Source organism: Netta rufina (genome assembly GCF_964035555.1).
Source record: "Netta rufina genome assembly, chromosome: Z".
Taxonomy (NCBI): Eukaryota; Metazoa; Chordata; class Aves; order Anseriformes; family Anatidae; genus Netta; species Netta rufina.
The window spans coordinates 6,520,690-6,540,036 of record NC_140126.1 but is presented as its reverse complement, the minus strand read 5'-3'; the positions used below and the strand labels follow the sequence as shown (position 1 = coordinate 6,540,036).

At 43.2% G+C, this 19,347-nt stretch overlaps 1 protein-coding gene across 1 annotated transcript in view; it reads right to left on the bottom strand.

Annotated features, from left to right (window-relative positions):
* LOC311221114 (protein unc-13 homolog B-like) overlaps nucleotides 1–19,347 on the bottom strand; it is a gene marked incomplete at its 5' end in the record, with an annotated part of 215,635 nt that overhangs the window by 179,248 nt on the left and 17,040 nt on the right. The window contains 4 exons of the mRNA XM_084304904.1: nucleotides 4,316–4,439; nucleotides 5,179–5,296; nucleotides 8,994–9,093; nucleotides 11,788–11,817. Coding sequence (XP_084161030.1) covers nucleotides 4,316–4,439; nucleotides 5,179–5,296; nucleotides 8,994–9,093; nucleotides 11,788–11,817 — 372 coding nt within the window. The remainder of the gene's footprint in view (nucleotides 1–4,315; nucleotides 4,440–5,178; nucleotides 5,297–8,993; nucleotides 9,094–11,787; nucleotides 11,818–19,347) is intronic.

Sequence of the window (19,347 nt, the reverse complement as noted above, 5' to 3'; positions counted from 1 at the left end):
GTGAGCTGAGCTACCTCCCTGCACGTCTCCAAGCCTCACAGGGCAGGAAAAAAGAGCCTAAACCACCTCATAGTTCTTCTTTCTCTACCCCACAGGCAACGGCAGCAGACACACAGTCACCGTGAGAAGGGAAGCACTGCTGGATGAGATGATACGGGCAGATGCTGTCTTCCCAAGAGGAATATCCCACACACTCAGTACCTCCAGCTGTTCAGCCAGCTTCTGCCCTCATCCTGAAGGACAGACTGAAAACGGAGTTCTAAGAAAGGCAGAGGCATTATTCCAGGGAAGAGCAGCAGAAGCCTTCAAACAGCTAACTGATGCTCCCATCCTTTCCTGGACATTACAAAACACTTCACTAGCTGACAACTTTTCACGCTCCATAATAAAAACCTTTCAATGTAGCTGTGTCAAGTTCCTGTTATTTCAGCATTTGGCATAGCAAGCAAAGGAACAAATAATAGATGCATTACGTATGATCACTTGTCTTGTATCAGAAAGAGAAAAGTCACAAAATTCTTGTTACGTCTTGCTTAACATTCTTAAATTTTCTTCATGAAATCCTACTTTTCAGAATTAGATTTTGTGGTTCTGTAGAACATAAATTTTAAAATACCTTTTAGAAATGAAAACAAAACAGCAAAAACAAGAGTCCTGTGTTGAGTGGATTAGCAGAGAGAAAACACTATTACATGTAATATTCATCATTTGTTAAATCCAGGTTCTGTACCACATAGGTACAAAAGGCTGTTTTTCCTATACTTGAAAAAAAATCACAAAATATAACACATCCCAAAACATGAATTGCAGAATAAAGTAAGTCCACTTTTGGACACCATCTGAAGATAAGAAAACATCAGAACTTCATGTTCTTTTAAAACAGAGATAATTTAACAAGTACCATCAGAATGAACTTCAATGAGAAGGTAGCAGCTGCCAGCCTTGCCCTTTAGCTACCCTTCCTGCATTCTCTTCCTATCAGGAGGCTAAATCTTTGCCCCAAAGAGTTAATATTTCACCCCATATCAAAATGGTCAGTTGCTCCTCTCCTCACATAAACAAAAAATAATTTTCACAGTATCATAGAATCATTTAGGTTGGAAAAAACCTCTAATATCATCTAATCCAGCCTTTAACCTAGCACTGCCAAGTCCACTATTAAACCATGTCCCCCCATCTACACGTTTGTGTTTTTTTTTTGTTTTTTTTTTTTAAAACCACCTCCAGGGATGGTGACTCTGCTGCCCTGGGCATCCTGTTCCAATGCCTCACAACCCTTTCAGTGAAGAATTTTTTCCTAATATCCAACCTAAAACTCTCATAGCACAAGTTAAGGCCATTGTTCCAATTGTCATAACACAGGAAAATTGTGAAAGTTTAAATTTAAACTCATACTCCTGTTATTTTTCAGCTGTGCTCCCCTATTCTTAGGTATATAATAGATACAGAGATTAGAGTTAGATAAAGCAAAGTGGGCTGGTGAATAAAATAAGGGTTGAGGAGGAAGCAGGCCTGGCATTACCTCCCTGATGAGCCAATTCTTTTGCAAATACAGCTGGAGAAGCCAAGAGACCTAAATTTGAGCATCACAATTAACCCCAAGCAATCCACTATGAGGACTAGCTACAGCAGCTATGTACCTCTGCAGTTGGAGATCAGCTTGCCATTATTTTGCATTAAAGTCATAGCCTGTGGCCCACAGTTGACCATGTTTACGATGAGAGAAGCTTCCTAGTAGGAAGGTCACTGAACTACAGTAACACTCAGCTCTGAGAAAGTTCCTGACACTACCACGTCACCTCCTGAGAAAGGGAATGTGCAGTCAGGAGACGGTAGAATCTTTCCAGCTCCTTTCTTTTGCATTCTGCCCTTTCCCTTTTTAAATAAGAATACAGAAGCGAAAAAGAATTCAGAGAGCATGAGTGAAATCCATGGAAATTTTACACATGATCATACACATGCCCACCTTTCAGGTTCATTCTTTCCAGCACTTGTAAGAGATCACCATTGCCTACTGTTTTCAGAGAATGGATTTTATATGTCATTAAATCCCCAACTGAATGGAAAAAAAAAAAAAAACAACAAGCAAACAAACAAAAAAAACTTAGTCTCTGATATACAGCATCTCAAAAAAAAATCCCAGATGCAGACATGGTGGGACAGCAGCAACTGTTATACCATGTAAAGAGTAATAGTGACAATGCCTACGTCTCTCAAAACTTTACAAATGAAAATCTCATGGAGACAGAAGTTCTTCAACCTGCGTAGGGTTATGCAAATATCCACAGGAGTTTAATGCGTAGGACAGAGCAGTGGGCGTCAGCATAAGCAATGAATCAGGGTTAGCCGGGGACACTGTGAAATTGTGCTGAATGCACCATTTTGAGCTATATCCGTAAGCTCTGCGTAGAAAAACCACCCAGGATCTACCCAGCACTGCAGCTAAAAGTGGCAGAGTGACAGACGGTGCCTCGTTCAGTGTCACCTGGCCACACTCAGAATAGACCTTACCTCCTGCTGAAGTAAATGGGGGGAAAAAGCTCCATAATTCTGATATTTTTAGAAAAAAAAGTTAATTTTGCCTCTTTAAAAACAAAAAATTTAAACAAAAAAACAACAAAATCCAAACAAACCACCAAAGAAAACCACAGCACAACTCCATTCCTCAAGATCCAGTAGGGATCACCAGAATGCACTAAGCCATGGGGATCCATGGCAACATCCTCAAGTACCATTTTAGAGCTGACCTCGGTAGAAAATAAACTTTCCTGTTGGAGGATATCAAGATTTACTGCATCTTGAAAAGTTAGTAACAAAAAGTGTGCTGTCAAAGAGAACATTCTGACAACATACCAGAGCTCTTCCCTAAAGAATTTTTCCTTATATGTAATTTTATGCTTGTTCAGCCCAGTAACAAAAACTTATCTGTACAAGCCTGCATTTGTCGTTCTCCAAGTTAATGCATTAAAAGATTGTTCCAAAAGAAGGTCCAATCCCGCTAGTCAATGAACTTCCCACTGACGGTGAGACAGCACTGAATCACCAGGAGAGTTTTTATGAGGAATAGGGATGGCTCCACACCAGCATCAGACAGCTTAAGAGGTCAGACACCTTTTCCCCTTTAGACACCGGGCTGTAAAGAGCAGTGCCTGCTACCTCCACAGAACACTACACTCACCCTAATTGCACCATCCAGCCAGTGGTGCAGTTGAAACAGTAAACTCAGCACAGCTCTCGGAGTACAAGATGCAATTTATATCGATTTTAGTGCCACGGGACCAAAGCCCACATCCTCCCTTGCACCAGGAAGGGAGGTTTATGAGACTAGTAGATGACCTAACTTCTTTCCACAGCAGATGGCTGATCCTGGCAGTTGTTGGCCAAATGCCAGGGGGTGTACAAATGTTCCACCAGTCCTTAGAGCAAATCAAATTGTTCAACTCTGCCAAGGGCTTAGTTAAAAAAAAAAAAAAAAAGAAAAAAAAAAAAAAAAAGATGAGGCCATCACAGACAGGCATTTTTAAAAAGGGCCTAAAACAGGAAGGGAAAGGGAAAAAAACAAAACAAAACACATAAGCCCCCAGAACATCATCTCTGTTCTAACGGTCTGGTAAGAGCTGGAAATAGCCTTTCCTTGCCTTGGATGCAGTCTAGGCTAAGGCCCTCCTTTTGGTTCTCCCACCTCCTCATTCAGAAAACATAAAATTAAAAAAAAAAAAAAAAACACCTTTACTTAAGATGGGTTTGCTCCAATTAGCTGTATTTCCACATTCTGTACTTTGCAGCCACAAATAACTTCCCAAAAGGCAGTTATTCTTATGACACCAAGTTATTTACATACCCTCTTAATGATAATGTTCAGGGGCTCTAAACATTAATGTTCCACTAACTGAACTGCATGCTTTTAGCTGGGTTTAAGTGCAGCTACCATATAAAGCTCATTCTACATGTAAATAGTTCTAACAACAAACTTGACCTCTTCCAGAGCCAAATGTGTCTAGATTCAAAGAAGCAAATGTTCCCTACTCAGGAACAAAATGTCTGACTGCACAATCCTGAAATATTACTAGTGGTTTCTTAAACTGCTGCTAGTCTAAACATTCCAGCACTCTGAGACCTTCAGATCTTCCCTATTGATTCTTATCTTGTAAGTTAGAAAGTAGCCAAACAAGAAATGAACAGCAGCAATTTGATCTGTACTGAACTATTTTGACAGAACTGCAAATAAGCACAACTTGATTTTATGACTCAGGTTGCTCCTAAACATTTTATCTCCGCTGTCAGTGCCCTAAGTAAGTTACTGAAATGCACTCACCAAAAGGTAATTCAAATCTCGTGTCCAGCAAAATTCTGTGAGGAGTCGGGTTTTTGGTTCCACAGATTTCATCATGTTTCATTACAACTTCTGCCTCCAGCGTAGACCACTCCCCAGGACCTTCCTGTGAATCGCAAGCCACAGATGAAGTTTCAAGTCTGACACATCCTTTTGGAACAATCTGTCACACATTTGTTAAGATAAACTCCAGGAAGAGCCTCTGCACAGTATTATCAAGACCTAGTACCTGCTTTTTACACCTAATGACATCCATCCAGCATGTGCTGGCAGTTTTGGCTTCCAAGTCCTAAATGCCTTTATAAAAATGAGAAGCATCTGATTTCCTACTGTTTTTTCAGTACACATCAGCACCACTAGACAACATCTTAACACTGTACCCAGATTTTTATTTTTTTTTAATATGAAGACATGCTCTGTGCCTGCCTTGAGAGTTACCTTGTCTGTTACCACAATAATTATAACACCCTCTTCAGCAGGGATTTACAGAAATTTGAGCATCAGACTAAAGGGTCCTCAAAATCTCAAACAAGTCAAATGTACACATTCCTTAACAGATTAAGCCCTATTTTCTGAGTTACCATATAAGACCAGAGACAACTACATAAATTCAGTTTTGGTCTCACTGTTGGCAACCTTGTCCAAAAACAAAAAAAAAAAAAAAAAAAAAACCACCAAGCCCCATACACGAAGTGATGCTGACACAGCCCTCTTCCCTCACACAACCTTCTTGACTTGGCAAGTCGAAGTTCTGCTGAGCAGCACAGTCCTGAGCTGCACCAGACTAGATTTGTAACACTATCAACATCGGAGTTGTCAAAATAAAGTTTCTGTGTCAGCTTAACCTCATCAGATTGACGAATGGCTTTCAAAGCAATCCACACGGTCCCAACCAGGGTGTCCCAGATAAGTCCTTTGTTCCATACTTCAACAATTAGGCCCAGGTCCAGCCGACTGATCTCACTGCAAGAAAAGAAGAGGAAGCACAGGTGAGGAAAAAGAACACAAAACCATTCTGCTTTACGTTCTGCATTACCAACATGATTATCCCAGTGAATCTTTCCACGCAGCTATGTCAAGCTGCAGACAGCTTCTGGAGGTACGTGGTCAAGACAGCTCATGCTCACAGGGAATTCCTAATGATCATTTTCTCATAATTTAACACTAACTACACAAAGACTACAAAACAAAAACTGTTAACTACCCCATGCATGGACTGCCAGTTGGAAACTTGTCTCAACAGCTATGTGCGCAGGCGGAGGAAATGTATCTTGGGATGAAATATAGAGGTGAGCAATTCTTTGCCATCAGCTACCCCATTTCTAACAAAGCAAGTTTATCCTTACCCTCAGCAACAAAAGCACATTCTGTCAGGTCCAAACATGCTAATATATATCCCAGAGCTGCCACATGCCAGGAGTAACAGTCCCAAACACAGCTGTGCTGCAGTAGCAGCACTACCCATTGCACAGGACCACATTGCCCTGTTTCTGTTCCAGTGCCGGCTTGTTCCTCTGCATGGCACTGCAAGCCACGCAAATCTCCGGCAGCATGTGGCAATACAGGCACATGACCCCTGAGTGCTAAATTCTTGGACATAATAATTGTCTTCCCTCTCAGTGAGCAAAGGATACATCACAAATTCAGCATAAGAACAGCATAAACAGGTGCACAGCCTGAATGTTGGTAAAAGCAACGAAGAACAGAAGCATCCTGATCTGTCCATTGGTACAACATTGGCCCATCTACGAGCAAAGGCTGTAGCTCCTACTTCTTTGAGCTCAGGACTTCCTCTCGTGCAACTGCTAATCCCCAAAAGCAGGTATTTTGAGCACAGAGTACTGCTGTCCTTCTGGCCAGTCAAATACAACCATGCTAAGTTTAAGAAAGGAATTAGCTAATCACTAATTTCTATAGACTGTCATCTTGGCCAAAAAAGAACCACTGCAAATCCCAGCATGTATTTGAGCTTTGTCCCAGATATTCCTTACAACTTTATAAGAGAATGTTTTGTCTATAAGGCTATGTGGACATGGCATTAAGGGACATGGTTTAGTGGTGGGACTCAACAGATCAGCCTGATGGTTGGACTTGATGATCTTGAAGGGTTTTTCCAACCTAAATGATTCTGTGACTCTATGGTTTGGATGTTGCTACTCAATACAGCCGAGCTAAGAACTGTCTGCTTGTGCGGTCACTGCTCTGCCTTCCCACTGCTTGCCTCCTGGGAGCCTGACTTTTATCTGATTGAACAGACAAACTTGAAACAACAAAAATGTCTGATTTTCTGTTGGCTGGACAAGTACATGTATGAGGCCACAAATGGAATAGAAGGAAAGATATACTGTAAAGCTACATTCTTTGATTCAATATACACTGACATCATAAGACCTGAAGACAGCTGACAGGTTCCTGTACAGAATTCCACAGGACAGGTCACCAAATTTTAAAAAAAATAAAAGGACTTTCAGTGAAATGGTTTTGTCTGCTTTTAACTGTCTCCATTTCTCCACCTTCTGGTTAGACGCAGAATAGCTTCAAAGAACAAAAGAGATTTTAACTTGGTGTCCCTCCCTTCTCACATGCACACACAGAATTTAAATGAAAGACATTTCTAACAACTTTAACACTCATTAAATCATCATGTTCTAACATTACAGTTTGCAGTTGCACTTCAGAGGTGCTTGTTGCAAATATTCAGCCTGTTTAAAGCTGCTTCAAAATTAGAAGATGTCCCCAAAGATGACACTGAAGTGCTTTGCTGATCTGGTAAAAAGCAAATCTCAAACACTTTCAGAGCCCCAAACTCTGCACTGCTACTACTCACAAAGAGCATTTCTCATAAAGAGGAAGCAAAAACTACATACAGGGATAGAAAGTCTTTCCCAGGTTACACTGTATTCTACTGCACCTTATAAAAATGGTAAACAGAGACGGTAAAAGCACCCTTCTTTCAGAGAAAAACTCCCATGTTTGGAAAAAAACCACGGTTTTGTTATAAAGAAGCATCCCAACTGCACTGTTGCCTGGCTAAAGCAGAGGAGATAATGTTGAGGTGGTTCAGCTAATATTCTGCTCTCCTATCCCCTAGCAACTAATTACGGAGCAGCAGTGACCTTACAGCATGCTAGCTGAACTCCTAGCTGCAATCAGAGAGCAGTTTCAAGAGCTGTCAGGGGAAGGAGGAGGAGCAGCCTAGAGCAGTCACCCAACACAAACAAGTGCCATGCTTAAATCACTGGTGAGTAGCCTCCTCGGTGCCTGGCCATGTTTAAAGATAGTTTCTGCCCATGGGTCAAGAACAAATCACAGAAGAATGAGTTAGTAGCTCCAGTACTGGCATATGACTTGGCAGACAGGTACAATTCCCTGCCCCAACCTTTCCCCAGTCCTAGATGTGTTATGTTAGTGGCAGCCACAGCCTCTGTGCAAAAAGGAGCTGCAAAGCTGAGAAGATGGAATTCAGGAGCATTTTTGACCAGACACTGAAGGACAGGCTCTGAAGTCTCCTTCCTGAAGCACACACCTCAGGTGCTGTTCCAAAAACAAACAACAGACATAAAACAAGAGAGCCGAGAGCACTGCTCTGATGTTAACACTGTACTGACCCAGGTGAAAAACCTTGCTCAGAGGCAAGTTTCCCACTTCTGGCAGAGGTGAACCAACTGCTGCTGGATTGGGTAATGTGCTCACTAGGCCCCATGTGCATCTCTCGCTATAGGCACTATATGAACACCTTAGTTCCACTCAAAAACAGCAGCACCAGCTTTGCATTTCACAACACAAACACCATAATTCCCCCACCTAACAGCAGCATCCAGGTCAAGTTCAGATAAAAGAACTTGGGAGTCAAGGATTTAGTAAACTCGGTTCACTTGATCTTACAAAGCTACAGAAGCAAAACCAGATGCACTGTCAATGAGCCATTCATTCACTTGAGTCAAAAAAAAAAAAAAAAGCCACCATTCTAAAAGATAATGGGAAATCTCTGGCTGTGTGTCATGACTATGAGAACCAGAGCAAATCAGAGGTGCCAACTGCACCAGAAGCCCTGAGAGAGCTGGAACTGGTTCTGCTGCTCATGGCAGGGACTGATGGCCCTCCAGCTGCAGCAGGGGAGCTGGAAAACACATCCATGGGCACCAGGCCAATGGCAGAAAACATCCACACGCAAGCCTTTAAAGGTCTGAAGTCTGATCAAGAATAGCCCCCGCACACAGATAACCAGGATCACAGCACTGAAGCCCTGAGTGCACTAACAGGTCTTAATTACCCTGACCAGCCTCATCAGGGGCCTCCCTCCACACCTTTGTCCCATGGCCCAGGATCTCCAGTTAAGCCCAGCAATAGTCCATCAGTCCTCATCTAAGTTGTGTTGCAGATGTGCTCGCCTCCATGCCTGCCCACGGACCCCATCAATCCTCTGCCTTCCCAGCTCCACCTCAGCCTTGTCACTAAGGACCTGACTGGCAAGTGCAGGACTACTCAACCATCACTAGACAAAATCCTGAGCCTGACCTGCTAAATTCTACTCCCTGCTTGACCTCGGGGCTGGCTCATTACTACAGGCTTGCCCAATGACTTATCTCTCAGCAGCTTCATGTAGATGGCAGTGCTGCCATCCCACAAGCACCTCACCTCTCCACAGCACCATACTTACAACATGAAGTCCTGTTCCCAGCATGGTTGGTCCCCTCGCACTGCTACCGTCGTGCTCTTCACATTTTGCACCTTCAGGGTCACATACGTATTGAATTTATCTGGGGAATAAGCGACAAAAAGTTTTCTTCTTCAGTATACAATTTCATATCATAAGCACAACATTTTAAGGTTTTCAGTCTGTACACTGCATCCCATAGAGACCAAAATCAAAAGCCCAGATGGGAAGACATCAGTGGGTTAAAGACCTAAGAGTTCACGATGCCTTTCATCTTCCATCAAAGTTTCAGCCACTTTTTTTTTTTTTTTTTAACAAATTAATAAAAATAGATAGCTAAGCACTTGGAGTAAGTCATGGACAAAGGAGAGAGTACAAAATCCTGAAGAACATTGCCACTTTGAGTGACTGCTTCCTGAAATGCAGACGAAAGGAAGACACACTCCAAAGGAACAGGGCCCATCACATGGACTGTGCACAGCTAAAAATAAAACTTGCAAGAGATAAAAGCCAGAAGCTGTTGGGCTGATCATACTATCTCTTCCCTTCTGACCTAACTACTTTCCTTGTTCCTATCTGATTTTATATCTATGAGTCCACAAAAAAAAAAAAACAACACTTACAGATGACTCGGGGGCAGACAGAAAAAAAGTGAATTATGCTGAGTGTGCTAAAACTGATCTGTATTGGTTAAACCAGCTGATCTAGACAAATTGTGTTATGCTCACATTTTGACAAGACAGGGTTTGTTCAGATGTTTCACTTTTCCTATTAAATCTGAAGGAAAAATACAGAACAGCATTTTTTCCTAGTTGCTAATACCTCTTTGCTAATAGAACCAAAAGCAGTCAAGCGCAAACACACATAAAGTCTGAATCAGCATCTAAGAACAAACAAACTCCCTTTTAAGATGAGTTACTAACTCAGACCTACCAGTTTCAAACCCAGAACAAGACATCTACTAAGTAGCTAAAAAGCAGTGTACAAATTTTAATACTTTGATGTTCTGCTGTACCTATTCTCAGTTTACATCAGACCACAGTCCATTTTAATACTGCCAAAATCGACATTGCTGTGAGCTACTTTAGCGTGTCCCAGCATCTAGCTTCAAGTATCCTAAGCGGACATGTAGGAAAGGGGAACTTCATGATCCAGAAACTCAAGTAGGAGTGACATCTCCCACTTTACATCTCTCTCATTTATTTTAATGCAGTTTCTGTCTTATGATTTTTCTTTGCCTGTTCCTAAGCGTTTCTAAAATCACGGCTACAAGTCTATTTTTGTCAATAAGCCTCATGGGATAATTATTTTCGTGGAAATGTTTTCTCTTTTCATTTTCCACCTTTTACCATCATGAGTTTTTTTTTCTATGGAAAAAAAAAATCCCTTCCTATCCACTTTCATTTGTCTTGTACTTGGTATATGTTTTCCCTGTTTCCATGTATTTTTCTTTTCTCTGAATTAACATGTTCTAGCCTTTACATTCTCTCCATAGATTAGGATTTTATGGAGGCTGTAATTATTCTTGTCACTCCCACATGCAGTTCCTCTATTCACAAAACAAATAAAATAAAATGAGCACAGTTTGATGGAAAACCTGTGGCACTGCCATGTATGTAATGATATTGAAATGTTTTCTGCAGTGTAAAGCTGGATTCCCTCATGTATAGCTACATTGATTTGCACTGTCCTGGAACCCTGGGCTTGCTGGTGAAGTCACACACTTCAGTTGAGCTACATCTAGACTACAGGACAAATGCAGTCCTGAGAAGGGTTCTTACACAGAAAAAGGATCAAGTACATACTGCCCCCTTCTAGTCTGTGCATTCAGTTTTCTTATCCTGAAAAAAAAAATCAAGGTTGGTGCATGCACAGCTCTTGACCTCGAGTGGAATATGGACAAGACGACGGCAAAAGAAAATGCACAAACAAGAGACCTGGGAAGCTTTCAGCTATATAACCTGAGGGCCACCATACAAAGAGAATAGAGCTGAAAAAATACATCATGAATAAAGCTGTGCAGTTGTTTTGGATCTAAACACCTTACTAGGTGTTGTTCCAGAGGCCATACTTCATTCTTAAAAAGTTTCAGTAACAATATTTCAAACAAGCATTTGTAGAGACTTTCTGAAACTGATCTCCAAGGAGGAGAAAACAAAAAAAAAAAGCAGACTGCTTATTCTTTTTGTAAAATAAATAAATCAAATTTCATTCAATATGCACATTCATTAGCTACGGGATTCCTTGTCTAGCACAGTGAAATAGATGCTTAGACTGTAAACCCTGGGTGCCACCAGCTGTTTTTATTTCATTATGTGGATACAAAACCTGGCAGATGGGATCTCAATCCCAATCACAGCCATTGCAGACTGCCACCTAAGTGAATGAACCGCTTCTGTGCTCCATCCAGCAGTCCCAACCGGGATCGAGGAGGCACTGATCCAGTCAGGCACACGGCAGTTCTGCCTGGTGGACATCTTCAGATCTTGTTTTGAACAGGAAAGGGGAGAAGGATGAGAAGAAAGGGCAGGGTGGGATGGGAAGTGGTGACAGTGAAGGAAATCTTTCCTCGGCCATCACCTGTGTGGATGAGGTGAACAGGTAGATGTTTCTCAGTACCATGACACCAGGTCACATCCTCAGGCTGCCTGGACTCTTGGGGTGGCTTTTGTCCCTCATAAGGACAACACAAAGGAGCAGAGAGGAGTAGAGGAAACCTGGAGGGAGCAGTGAGCCTCCAAGAGTCACCATGACTACAAACAAGACTGATTAGAACAAGCAGCAGAGAATTGCTTACCTGGTGGTCCTTGGAGTTTAGCTTTTTTTACTGTAAAGAGGAAAAAAAAAAAAAAAAAAAAGAGGCTGTTAGTGATTTTGTCCTGCTAAGGTTTCATTCAAGTGACAGTGTCACAGGATACCATGTTAATTGGAGAACATCTCCCAGTAGAAGCCTGGAAGCTGGAATCTGTACTTATTTTCACAGTTTAACAGTTCTGGTGACAGAGCCTCTTCTGTACCCCATTTCACCTCTCTGAAATGATGCAATTAAAAGGAAATCATAGGATTGCAGTTTGGAAAGCAGTATGATATGACTAATGCAAGACAATTTCTAAACTGGTCCTCTGCAAACCAGGAAGTTATTTTGGGTCTTAGCAAGATGTCATTTCATACCCCCTTCACTTACAAGGTTACAGACACTCAGAAGAAATTGAGATTTCCTTATAAGCCAAGGATCTCTCTTCAGGAGTGCTGAGCAGACTCTGAACCACAACTCAAAAACAACCAAGCCCAAATAGTAGCCCTGGTATGACATCTGTAAATCAAATTAACCTATTACGCCAAACAAACAACAGTCTGCATTCAAATGTCACTTTTCAGAGCTCTCCTCTGTTAATTCAATTCCAGGACAGTATTTATTGAAAACAACGGTTAGAACATAAAACAGCACTGGCTCTTATCTCACTGGATGGAGAAGGGCTCTGTCTACCTAGGGGAGATTTTGTTTACAGTTCTCTTTGCAAGCTCACATCCTCACTGGTATTGCTAAGTGTAAGCACTGAGATGAGACATCTCCGGGCTCCAGGTAGTTTTCCCAGTGGAAAACAAACGCTCAGAAGAAAACATATTTAACAAGCTAGGAAGCAAGATACACCTGAGAGCAAAGGAAAGGCTTAAGAACCGATGTAGTAAATTTCCTTTCAACAAACAAAGCACCCGGCACTTACTAAATGCTTGCAGGGTCTAACTTCCAAGGTAAACACTCTAGATAGTAACTGTAAAAAGAAAAATAAAAGGCCCTTACGTGGTTACATGCACAGAGCTGCAGTGATGCCTGATGCTGAAGAACACCCTTGGTATTTGATAAACTCTGCTTTGCGAGCATTTGCAGCTCAGGTAGGTGCTTGTATAAAGGGAATGCTGTACCAGTTACAGTATGAGACAGAGAGGTTTTATACAAAAGTTTAAAGGGATGTAAATTTTTGCTAGACTGCTATGGCCCGCAAGCCTTAGGTCCAAAATAAGGAGGTTCATTCTCTTCCAGTTTTGGATCCTAAACCATTTCTTATGCTAAACCTAATGGTGCAAGGAAAAGATACAATGATTGGGGCTGACTGAAGACAGATTCCTTTTTGATCTCCCCAACAATATGTTTAACCACTGAGCAACAGGGACAGCAATCTACCCACTTCCTTGGTGCCTTTGGATACCACCAAAAAACAGACATTTAATGAGTAAACGCTGCCCTGAAGGGGGCATACATCAGCTCACCTCAGGTCCTTCCCCTCTCCTTCCCCTTTGCAAAAGAGGAGGGGACACAGAAACAAGTGCATGTACTTGAGGGAAGGGGAAAGGCAGAAAGAGAGGGCAGAGGATGTACATTAAGCTTCAGCTGGTCTCTCTCCCTGGCCACAACAAGCTCCAGTGCTGTTCGCAGGAAAGTGGACATACCCTCAGCACAGAAATCCCAGATTATTTGCCAAAAAAAGCAGCCAGAGTGGGTGAATATCCCCTGGACATGGAGATGGACACAGCCTCTGCAGCAAGCAATAGGCAAGCACTTCCTACAGGTGTGTGAAAGCCACAGCAAAGGTGCAGCTCCCAAAATACAATAGGTTTGCTTCCCTGGGGGTAAGTTTTGTACCCTCACCAGCTCATTCTGTCTCACTTGAGCTACTACCTGCCAAGTGCCCAGGAAACGACGCAGAGTAGCAGTGAAGTTGTCAAGAAACCCAAAGCATTAAAACTTAGGTACTCAGCGTCACAACAAAGACCGAAAAATCACTGCTGGTGGCTCAGTAGGAGGAGGGCAGACTGAAATCTAGCCACGTGAAATACTGCCGTGTATAAAAGAAAACATAAGAAAGGAAACCATCCTCCAGAGCACTGGCAGTGCTAAGTTTAGAGATACAGTTGTTTCTGTACTGTCCCAAAGTAAAAAGCTGAAGACAAGTAGTCAAAGATCCAGATGAAAGACTTCCTGACTTACTCCCACTTATCCCAGGGGAATGTCTGAGCTCTGGGGAAGCAGCATTTCTAAGCAAACTGGAAACATTAAATCCCCTTTGGTTTAAAGCAGCTGCTGTCAGCAAACAGGGCAGTGCAGAAAGCCCAGACATCCAGAGGCAGACACGAAATGGGGCTGAGCCACAATCCTCCCACACCGCTGCAACCCTGGATGGAAAGGATGGCAGAGGAGGAATTAAAATGTTAAAAGATCAGGGAGGAAGGAGGCCTAGAGCTTCGACTGCCATGTGCGAGCACTGCTTTACACAGACACTGACGTGCACCTGCTCCCGCTGTGCAAGCAAAGAATGATTTAATTGCAAGGGGAAAAGAAAGAGACTGGCATATCAGCGAGACACGTACTGCACCTCAATTCAAGGAGCGCTGGTAACAGCTATTAGAAAGCAGACAGACTGCACTGAAATAACTGGATGCAAACTAGACAGATGGGGGGAGAAAAAAAGCAATGAAAATTGATGCAAGCATTCAATTCATCCAGACAATTTTCCTTGGGGAACCCTTAACATTATGGTGTTGCTCTAAATAGACAAGAAAACGTTTAGGTTGAAGTCCTGCCTGTGATGCTGTATTAAAACTAAAAAAAAAATAAATAAATAAACAAACAAACTAGCTTTTCAGAGGCTCTATGGTTGTCAGTTACAAAGGACTGGAGAATGAAACAGACTCTTAAAGGCTAGGAAAGATAAAATACAAGCCAGACATCGCAATGGAGGTACAGAATCATTGTGGGGTGGTGGAAACCCAACAGCAGGACAAATGTCAGAGATAGTCACAATTTTACACAAATATTCTTACTACACACTTCTCCATCTGATGGACACCTTCCTGACTAGGTGCACCATACACCAGCCAGTGGATTAAAATCAAGCATGCCAAATTATTACAAGGTTTAGACAACAACCCCCTGATCAGGAACAGACTTGTACTCAGTTAAAGGGAGCACGGCTGCTCTGAGCATCCGCAGATTCAATCTCACCTTTAACATTTGCTTGCAAATCAGGGGGATGTGGACGTGGGGAGTGCCTGAGCAGATGGCCAAAAGATTACATCCTCACTAAACCCAGCACATGACTTCCGAGCTGGTCACTCACCACACTACAACAAAATCCACGTCCTTCCAGAGGCCAGTCAGGCACCACAGATGGGCTGTGGGAGAAGAGGGACGGAGGAGAGGAAGCAGTTTGATTAGTGCTCCTAGAAAGAAAATCAATGCAGAAAGCAGAGCGTTCAAAACGCGTTTTCACGCTCAGCAAATTGACAAACAGTTTCCTCTTCCCCCTGAAACATGAATGCAGCCTTAATGCGTTTCTGAGCGCAGGCCACGTAATCTAACTTCTACAGTCAGACAGCAGAATCGATTCCTGTTTCCATTTCGCCCTGCGCTCTCCTCCCCTCCCGCGGGTGCTCAGGCCTCAGCGCACGCTGATACACAGCACAAGGTGCAAAGGTTGCTCACGCAGCAGGAACGAGAGCCCACAGCAAAAGGTTCTAGCCAAGACTGAGACTAAATTCAGTGCCCGAGCGCCCTTGCAGCACACACACGGAACGGAGGGGACCCCTTCGGGAAGGGAGAGGCTGGCGTGGCGGTGCTCTGGCCCCTCAGGTCTGCTACATTTTCCATAAGCTACTGAGTCTTCGGCAGCTGCTTCGCTGTCTGAACCCTGGAGCAACTGCTCTAGAACACGTACTCACCACAGAGGCAGAAACTCAGCACCTCCTACTCACTTCTTGAAAGCTACTTATAAAATCCATGAGACACCAGCAAGTGGTGTAAGGCTGGAGCATCCACCAAGGTTTGTTCTGTCCCCGAGGATCCCACAAGTACCTTCCCCCCCACATCTTACATGCACATCCTCACCTCATATTTGTGGGCAAGAAATCCTTGCCTTTCCCACTACCTGAATCCAAAAGTGTGCTCCAAGACAGAGGAAGCAGAGGCTGTGCCAGGACCCTGACCCCAGCCTTGTTTCATATGGTCCCTGTAAAAGCCCAGCAGCATCAGAGGTATGCTATTAAATGCAACATGCAACAGCAGAACAGCAACACTGACTGTGACGTGAAATCTTCTCATCCCTCTGTAACTCTAAGAAAGGAAGGTGCTGGTGAAATGGCAGCCTAATGGTTTCCCGAGCCAGTTATGGGGATTCAGCGTGGTGCAGCTACCTGGGCATTTCCAACCTGAAACAGGTTTGGAAAGAAATGCTCCACTGCATTCTCACCCATTCAGATCTACGCTAGGTACAGAAGGAAAGGACTATCCTGAATGAGCACAAAGCAAGAATAATTGTGCACGAGCCCCCCCCAGCAACCCAGAGGGGTTCGGCAGCACCGTGACAGCCCCTGCAGGAGCCGAGCACAGCGCCCGCTTGGACTCAGACCCTGGCAGCAGCACAGGGCTGAGTTAAGGCAGTTATTGCAGCGAGACATTCCTTCAGCCTCAGGGCCAGGTAAGAGACTTAAGCCACATCTCTTACATTATGCTTTGTCTTTCTGCCAGGGAAAACAAACCGCGGGTTTGCACACAGCCATTGTTCCGCTGAAGCGGTGAGGAGAGCGCTTTGTGCGCTCCCTTCAGGAATGACGTGTTGGAAACACAGTGGGTACCTTCACGGACCAACAGACGTAAAAGCTGAGACTGTGTTTGCAATAAACAGAGGATAACGTTTTGTTACGGCTTGGTGTGAACGGAGGGCTGGGCTGACCAGAAAACTGCTCTGGCAGCAGAAGGAAGAAGAGCAGGAAACCAGCACTGACTTCTGTCAGCCCCAGAATAACTAATGTTGCTTTTAAAGGCAGAATTTTTCTGACTGAATACCTGAAATGGTCCTTCAAAAATCCATCACCTGTTGGACTGGACTGGAATCTGGATGGCCTCAGCAGCAAGGCACCTGTACTATGACGTTTACCTCAACTGAACTGAGAGATTTAGCTGCTTCAGTAAGCACTCCAGGATAAATGGAACAGAAACAATAGCGGTTTATTAATTTTTAATAGTTAATCAAGAAAGAAACACTTTCACACTGCATTTCATGTTCATGTAGCAAATGGTTTTCCTCAATCTGACCACTCTAAGTGCCCACAGGACAACTTGTCTCACCTTTCTCAAGGCATTGGGAACCAAAGCAATGCCAAATAAAAGCAAGGTGTGCTCATTTCAGCAACCAACTGCGTATAAAAATCATCTACTACCACTCTCAGATTCTCTTGGGCAAAAAAGAAAAAAGAGCTTCTATTCTGTTGCCTGCAGTAGCAAATTGATCTACCCAAGGGATTTCCCTTTTGCCAGATGTCTTGAGAATGAATTACAATCCCTCTTAATTCATGTGAATTAGCATCTTCCTGCTCAGACGATCTGCAAATTCATTACCCTGTCCAGAGACACACAATGCTACTAAATTTATTTGATTTACTATACAATTTTCAATGAAGCTTCCTCAAAGTCACTCCACCCCTTCTGCCCACAGCACTGTGACTTACAGCAGCTGGGAAACATTTAACTCCTTGGAAGGCTTTTCCAAATTCCTGTGCACAGACAAAATCAACACCATTTAACTTTCAGGACCACTGTAGACAGCAAACACAAAGTGCACATCCCAGTAAACCTCCCAACAGCCAAACTTCACTAGAAATTCCTTTGTTTTATTGGTAAATCCTCTGGCAGTGTAGTATTTAGAGCCTGCATGCATACAAATGTCCCAACCCACAGGCAGAAAGCACCCTGGTGACCTCCCTCTACAGCTCAGACGTCCCCATACACTGGACCCGAGGGACATTTCCAGCCCTGAAGGAACACTGCAGCTGCCTCCTCTTGCCTGGTTTTGCTCACTAAACTTCCCCTCAGCATTTGCTTCTTGCCAGAAGTTTCACAGCCTCGGGCTCGGCACCCCTTCGCCTGTACAGGCTGAACTTTGGTGAGCCAAGTACTGAAATCTATCCAGGAAAAGGCAAGCTTTTTTATATATATAAGTTATATGTCACTGTCTTATCTAAACCTCCTCTATTACTGCCATAGCCTGTGGGCATCAGAGCGACAGCACAGCGGCAGGCTGTCTGGAGCATTCCCTGCTCTGCCTCATTCACACGAACTTGGAGAGCTGGCAGGGCATGGTGACAGCCTGCACAGGAATAAGAAAGCTGGCAGGACAGCATGATGGCACGATGATCAGAACAAAGACGCACCTATTCTGTCCAGTACGCAGCCTGATGGCTTTGGTGAACCAGGTAATTTCACACCTCCTACAGATTCTGACGCTTTTTATCTCAGCTTCTGCACAAAGCTTGCTGAGTACACACAGCACAGCTCTACCTGCACCGGAGTTTTACAGTGCTCCACTTCTTCCATCCTTACAACAAGGGTTACCTAGAAACTTAAACACAACAAATTTAAAACTTGCTAGAAAACCCTGAGAGTTGCAAACATGCCAAACAAAACCCCGTTATCAAGGTATACCTGAAACAAAGGTCCAGCTTTGCAGATTCTTTCGACACAGGGTGCTTACAGTTTTTCTTTTTTGTTGTTTTTTGTTGTTGTTGTTTGTTTGTTTGTTTTATTTAAAACTCAACCCTCACTAGCAAAAGAAGCCTTCGTTTAAAAGACCCTATGTCTCTAAAAGATGTCACGCAACAGAAGGGGTGGCAATTCAATTTACTTTCTACAATAGTTTAAATGCAGAAGACAGTGTACATAGGCCTCTAAACACTTTCAGTGACAAAATTGATTCAGACAGTTGGAGAGACATCTGGATCTCATTTACAGGTTAATCTGTTACCAGATTTGATTTGACACACTGACTTAACATCACACAGGTTTGCATGCTCCTGAACTGGAGTGTCATAGGCATTTGTGCTTGTTGCTTTACTCAGGAACTCACCCACCTGAAATATTCCTTGAACTACTTCAACAGCAGAAATTCACAGGTCAAGGAAATGCAGTTATGTAGTTAGCACACCCCTGCACAAACAGTGAAGGCAGGTCTAGAAACTTCTCAAAGAGCGCCCATTAAAAGGAAAATTATAAATAGTGCTACAGAATATGTGCTGAGGGAATTGGGGATAAAGAGGTTTCTTAGAACAAAAATCAAACTTGTGTCTCACAAAAAAAAAAAAAAATCAAAATCATCTTACTAGAAGGGTAAGGGACAGGAAGAATAAAAGAAACTAGGTGTGCAGCTTGGAGAAAGCAACTGGGACAGGGAACAAAACACAAGAGGAAAAGTAAAAGGTTTGCAACCGGTTCTTTCCCTGAAGGGACAGCAAACATCAGACTTCCAGGATCCTGACACCAGCACCTCTCAGCAAATATGTATTGAGCAGCAAGGTCTTGCTGTTATTT